The sequence below is a fragment of the Salvelinus sp. IW2-2015 genome, linkage group LG18, assembly GCF_002910315.2.
Source record: "Salvelinus sp. IW2-2015 linkage group LG18, ASM291031v2, whole genome shotgun sequence".
Classification (NCBI taxonomy): domain Eukaryota; kingdom Metazoa; phylum Chordata; class Actinopteri; order Salmoniformes; family Salmonidae; genus Salvelinus; species Salvelinus sp. IW2-2015.
Genome location: NC_036858.1, coordinates 28995936 through 29001943, shown reverse-complemented (window position 1 = coordinate 29001943; position 6008 = coordinate 28995936). Strand labels below are relative to the sequence as shown.

General features: G+C 44.2%; 1 protein-coding gene across 1 annotated transcript in view; it reads left to right on the top strand.

Annotated features, from left to right (window-relative positions):
• The window catches only part of LOC111978172 (adhesion G protein-coupled receptor A1), a 213420-nt gene that overhangs the window by 180557 nt on the left and 26855 nt on the right, over positions 1–6008 (top strand). The window contains exon 9 of the mRNA XM_070448691.1: positions 3181–3218. Within this exon, the coding sequence (XP_070304792.1) occupies positions 3181–3218 (38 nt within the window). The remainder of the gene's footprint in view (positions 1–3180; positions 3219–6008) is intronic.

Genomic DNA, 6008 nt, shown 5'->3' with positions numbered 1-6008 from the left:
GAGGAAAAAGTGTTGATCCGGCGAAAGGAGAGAGCGAGCAGACTTAAACTATTACCTGTTACCATGGTGCCCACCCAAGGCTCGACACAATTGCCTCAATCGCCTGTGTGCCTGCTGAGCCTGCTGAGCCTGCATTGTACGTCAGCTTTCAGAGCTGTGACCTTATCGCCAATCTCAATCTGTTTAACGTCTGATCGTGGCTTTAATTCATATCCGCTTAAGTGCGCACATCCGATTTAACGTCACTTCCGGTGTTATATTCATTTACTTATTTCCGTTTCTGCATATGCTGGCTTCACGTGCTTCTGGGAAATAGAAAACTGGGAACTAAGAAGTGGTAGGTCCGACATGATTGAGTACAAGTGCTTTTGAAGTTTGAACAATTCTTCAACCAATCCGATTTTAGCTAGCTTGATAAGCTTGCTAACATTGCTAATAATACAGTTTAGCTACAGGTAACTACCAAAATGAAGATAGCACTTGAGTAAATTAGCGACACACAGTATATTGAAAGCAGGTACTGTACTTTCACACAGGTGTGGTTTCTGAGTTAATTAAGCAATTAACATCCCATCATGCTTAGGGTCATGTATTAAAATGTTCAGTGTGTGTAAAACTCCATTAACAAATGATGGAATTTCTCATGGAAGAATGATGGCACATCCCTCCAAAAGAATTACAGACACTAGTAGAATCTATGCCAAGGCGCATTGAAGCTTTTCTGGCTCGTGGTGGCCCGACACCCTATTAAGACACCTTTTTTATGTTGGTGTGTCCTTTATTTTGGCAGTTACTTGTAACATTTTCTCAGAGCTTCCCGAAAACTCCGATAGCACGTGAACGCAACATTACTCATTATGCTTGGCATCAGCTTTGGGACAGTGAGACACTCCTTGCTCGCTGGAGGAAAGTGCTGTGTGTGCGCTTTGCCGATCACAACTCTACTGTGTAACTCAATTTGAGCAAATTCGACAGGAAAGCCTGTTGGACTAAGAAAGGTTGACCCGTGGTGATGGGAGACAGACGGACAGATAGCACACCAACACCAGGTTTACCATAGAATCTTGAAGATGGCAATGTCATTGTATCGTTAAAGATATGTTGCCACAGGCTTTGACACTTTACTCATGGAGAACTGTCGAACATTTGAAGTCACAACAGTAAAGAAATAAACGGAGACAAAGAATAAATAGAAAGTGCTGAAGTAGCTTCCCAGCTGGCACATTACGTTCTCTGGATGTTCATCGGTTTGTGGTATCAGTTTGGTTCTGGGATCCTTCCTCTTGCATCATTCTTTCATTTGAAGAAGCTACATGGAAAATCTTGAATAAAAAGTTGATTACACCCTCCTTTTCAAGTATTGTATGGTACAATATATGAAATCCAGGTAGCCTGCAATGTCAACATTAGMTATTCGGTGCACATTCCTACATGAACCATCTGCAGCTGGATGCCAGTGAAAGTCATTGAGGACAAGGACCCTCAGCCTCTCTTCATACTCCTCGACCACCTGCGCAGCACAGGGAGGGGGATTTCTGGCATTTTCTGGAGGTGTATGTGTGTGTCTAATGCTTGCCATCAGAGGGGCCCAGGCAATGAGACTTAGCCTCTGGAGACAAATCCATTTTCCTCATCCTTCTCCTATCCCCCCTTCTCCAAAGCCAGATTACAGAATCTGATGGTAGCGGTTTATTTGGCCTGTCAGCTAATCCGGCATCCTGTCACGGTGACCTTTGTCCAATTGACCCCTGTGTGTGATGTGTTGGCTCCACTGGTTAAATGCTTAGGATGCAAATAAGTACAGGAGATAGGGTACTCACTGAACACTCACTTCACTTCATTAAAAATAGCAGCGGAACTGGGCAATACTCTCTCTTTTGTTGTTGTTGCAATACAGTAATAACTTCAGTGGTGCTGTGTCTMTGTCAGTGTGCAGTGTCTGCATCAGTATTCAGTGACCCAAAATAGAACGCGTTACGGTAAGCGGCACAGCAACCAATTACACAATGCGGCTTTATTCACCCGTTTTTGCACCAGTTTCCTCCATCATCGGTAAATATCACAACATGTGGACTGGCCTGAGTGCTCCACTCCCTGTAGTATATCCAGGGCCAGACAGCGAGACAGYCGACAGTACATAGACAGAGGAGAGCGGGAGGAGGCACTTCTCGCTCCGGGGTCTTTAGATGTCTATTTATATCAGTTGATGATTGCTGCTGCTCCCCAAAACTGATCTCAAAAGTGCCCGCCCTCTGCACTGTCTGCCATTTTGTGTCGTGAGTTTAAAAGACTCTTTAATGGAGAGTAATGCGATAAGAGAGAGAATGAGAGCGAGACACAGAGAGCGAGAGAGGGGGAATGAGAGAGAAAGACCTACAGTAAGGATGTYTTCCTGTGTATGTATGCGTGCGTGCGCGTGTATCTGTGTGCATGCGTGATTATGTGTGTGTCAGCCTGGCATGGAAGGCTGGGATTGTAGACTGGTGATTAGTTGAGATAGAGAGGGGAAATAGGGGTCATAAAGCACTAGGCTTTAACATCTCCTGGTCCTCTCGTCTTTATGCTTGTCTCCTTGTCTCATTGTCTCCTTGTCTCCTTATCTCCTTGTCATGTGTGTAAATGACTTTCTGTTGGAGGAGAGTCCCGAGGGAATCACTCCCACTCAGACAATGACAGCCCCGGTAATGCTCCCGCTTCCACCTGCCTGCCCAAACATCTTGATCGTAATAGAATTTTGGGATGGGTGCAGTGTAAGGGAAGAGGGAGAGAGGTGGGGACAAAAGGGGTTGGGGTAAAGGGGAGAGAGCAATAGCAAGACAGACAGAGGGAGAGAGGACGGGGACTGCATGTTCCTGCTTTGTGTTTTTTCCAGGGCTGAAACAGTGCTTGGAAAATATCTCAAGCCGTAATAGAGACATCTCCGATTTGAGGAGAAGTGGATGTGCCAAGCAGTGTGAACATGCTCCATCCAGCACAAATAAAGCTGTTTGTCTACTTGTTATGTGTTATACTGTATCTCAGAGCTGTTCTTATGTTGAGGAGTTGTAGAGTTGTTTATACTGTGCAGAACAGGAGAGAGGAGAGTAGGAGGTCAATTTGTACTTCTTCCTCTCTCGCATGCTGTCTCTCATTCTCTCTTTTTTCTCTCTCCCTCTCTGTTTTCTGTCCCTTCATCTCCAGTCTACAACCCAAGCCGGCACACAGAAGAGAACACATCCAGTCTCTTTCTGTTTTCTTATTGTTTCTCTCTTAATAGTCTCTCTCGCTGTCGCTGCTAACTCTGACTGGACGTGACTGAACTGACCTACTGACGGACTCTCTCTCTCTCTCTCTCTCTCTCTCTCTCTCTCTCGCTCTCTCTCTCTCTCTGACTTATCTCTTCTCTCTCTGGACTGATATGCTCTGCTTCTCTGTTTCTGACGACTGAAACTGACTATCTCTCTCTCTCGTCTGGACGTCTCTCTCTCTCTGACTATCTCTCTCTCTGACTATCGTCTCCTCTCTGACTCTCTCATCTCTCTCTCCTGAACTCAGTCTCTCTCTTTGGACTCTCTGCTCTCTCTCTCGTGACTACTTCCTAACATCGAACTCTTCTCCATCGTCGACTCTCTGCTCTGACATCTCTCTCTCTGACTCTGCTTCGCTCGTCTGACTCTCTCTCTCTCGCCTCTGACTAACTCATCTCTGACTCTCTCTCTCTCTCTGACTAACTATCTCTCTCTCTCGACTCTCTCTCTGACTATCTCTCTCTCTGACTATCTCTCTCTCTGACTATCTCTCTCTCTCTCGACTGACTATCTCTCAATTCAATTCAATTCAATTGACTTTATTGACATGGCAAGTTCATTATTACTTACATTGTTAAAGTATACATATCGAAAAATAAAATAAAAATATGTATATATATATATAATATATATATATTTATATATAAATAAATGGTGGGACCAACAGCAATAATAATAGTAGTAGTGGACATGGGATTACCATTAACAACAACTACAAKAACAATGTTAATCAGAACAACAATACATTAAAGCAATGGTAGTAGACCAGTGTCAACATGACTGAGAAGACACATGACATGGTATGAAAGACAAAACAAAACAAGATGGGAAATATTATCGACATTACTTTGCACTTTTCACTGGCTGTCCCTCAGGTTGTGGCAGGAGGACACATATTTGGCTGCCAAAACTGCACATTTTGGCTTTTCACCCAATAAATATTAGATTTTCTCTTCATCTTTTATAGTTTCAAATTCTTTGTATTGAATTATAATTTAGGAAAGAAATATTCTCCTAGGTTTGAGTATTTGTCACAGTGTAATAGGAAATGCAGCTCTGTCTCTACCTCTCCCCTGGAGCAGAGTGAGCACAGCCTGTCCTCTCTGGGCAGCCAGGTTTGTCTGTGACGACCGGTCTCTATAGCCAGACTGTGCTCACTGAGTCTGTACCTAGTCAATGTTTTCCTCAGTTTTCTATCAGTCACAGTGGTCAGATAGTCTGCCACCATGTACTGTCTGTTTAGAGCCAAATAGCATTGAAGTTTACTTTGATTTTTTGTGGTGTCTTTCCAATAGGTGATATATTTTTATTTTTGTTTTGTGATGATTTGGTTGGGCCATATTTTCTGAGTGCTGTCCTGAGGCTCTATGGGGTTGGTTTGGGTTGGTGAACTGAGCCTCAGAGCCAGCTGGCTGAGTGGACTCTTCTCTTGTTTCATCTCTTGACATTGTAGAGCTGTGTGATGGAATGTTRTGGGGTCACTTGTTTTTAGATGGTTGTAAAATTTGATGGCTCTTTTTTCTATTCTATTTTTTCTCTCTCTCTCTCTTGCAGTGCATTCTGGGAGTTTTTTTTMGAGTTTGAGTGTTTGGTTTGGAGGGCTCTCTTGAGCTTTGCTATTGGTCTCTTTCTTTGCTGGCTTTTCTCCCACTTCTTATGGAGACTCTTTGGGTAGACTCGCTTAATATAAATGGCGCCAGAGATGCGGGAAAGAGGAGTGTTTTGGGTGAATATGTAAAACAAACCAAAATACAGGTGTTGTTTCTGCAGGAGACGCATAGTGATATGGTGAATGAAATTGATTGGGGGCTCTGGTGGAAAGGGGCAAGTGTGTTGAGCCATGGGACAAATTTTAGTGCAGGGGTGGCAGTCATTTTTGTACCGGGTCTGTCTGTAAAAATTTGCTCCTAAAAGGAGGTGTGTAGGGGTAGGCTGCTTGTTGTTAATTTCTGCTTTTACAACATGGGTTTTGTCTTTATAAATGTGTATGCGCCTAACACAGGGAGATAGAGGGGGGTTCTATTTGGGTGTCTTAGACAGCAACTCTCACAGGTAGCGCCTGAGGAGAAGCTGGTGGTCGGCAGGGACTGGAACTGTGCAATGGATTTTACGAAAGACAGAAATGGGGAAGAGCCTCATTCAGGATCAGTGGGAGTGTTAAGGGACATCATMAATCAGTATACATGGGTGGTCTTTGGAGCTAGGGTGAGTGCAGCCCGACTTGATCGTTTTTACATGTCCAGGAATCAGAGCAATAGGCTGTTGGGCGCTACCATTCTCCCGGTGGGGTTTTCAGATCACCACATAACCATGGCTCGGCTGTCTATTTCACCAGGGCCTCGGCATATTGGAAGTTTAATGTAAAGCTCTTACAAGATGCTACTTTCTGCTCAGGTTTCCAGATTTTTTGGGAAAGGTGGAGGCAGCAAAGAGAGGAGTATGAGTCTCTGAGTCAATGGTGGGATGTGGGATAGTCCAAATTWGGCTTTTCTGTCAACAGTATACAGCTCTCTCYTCCTCAGAGGCTAGGAGAGTATTGGGGGAACTCGAACGTTGTATTAGTGAGATGGAGGGAGAGGTAGAGATGGTGGGGCAAGGCAATATAGGCCTCCAGGCTAATTTAGCTGAATTACGTAGGGACCTGGGCAGTTTTTTCCAGGTTAAAGCAAAGAGAGCACTTGTAAGAGCTAGGTTCTCCATGCTCAAGGAGATGGATGCTCC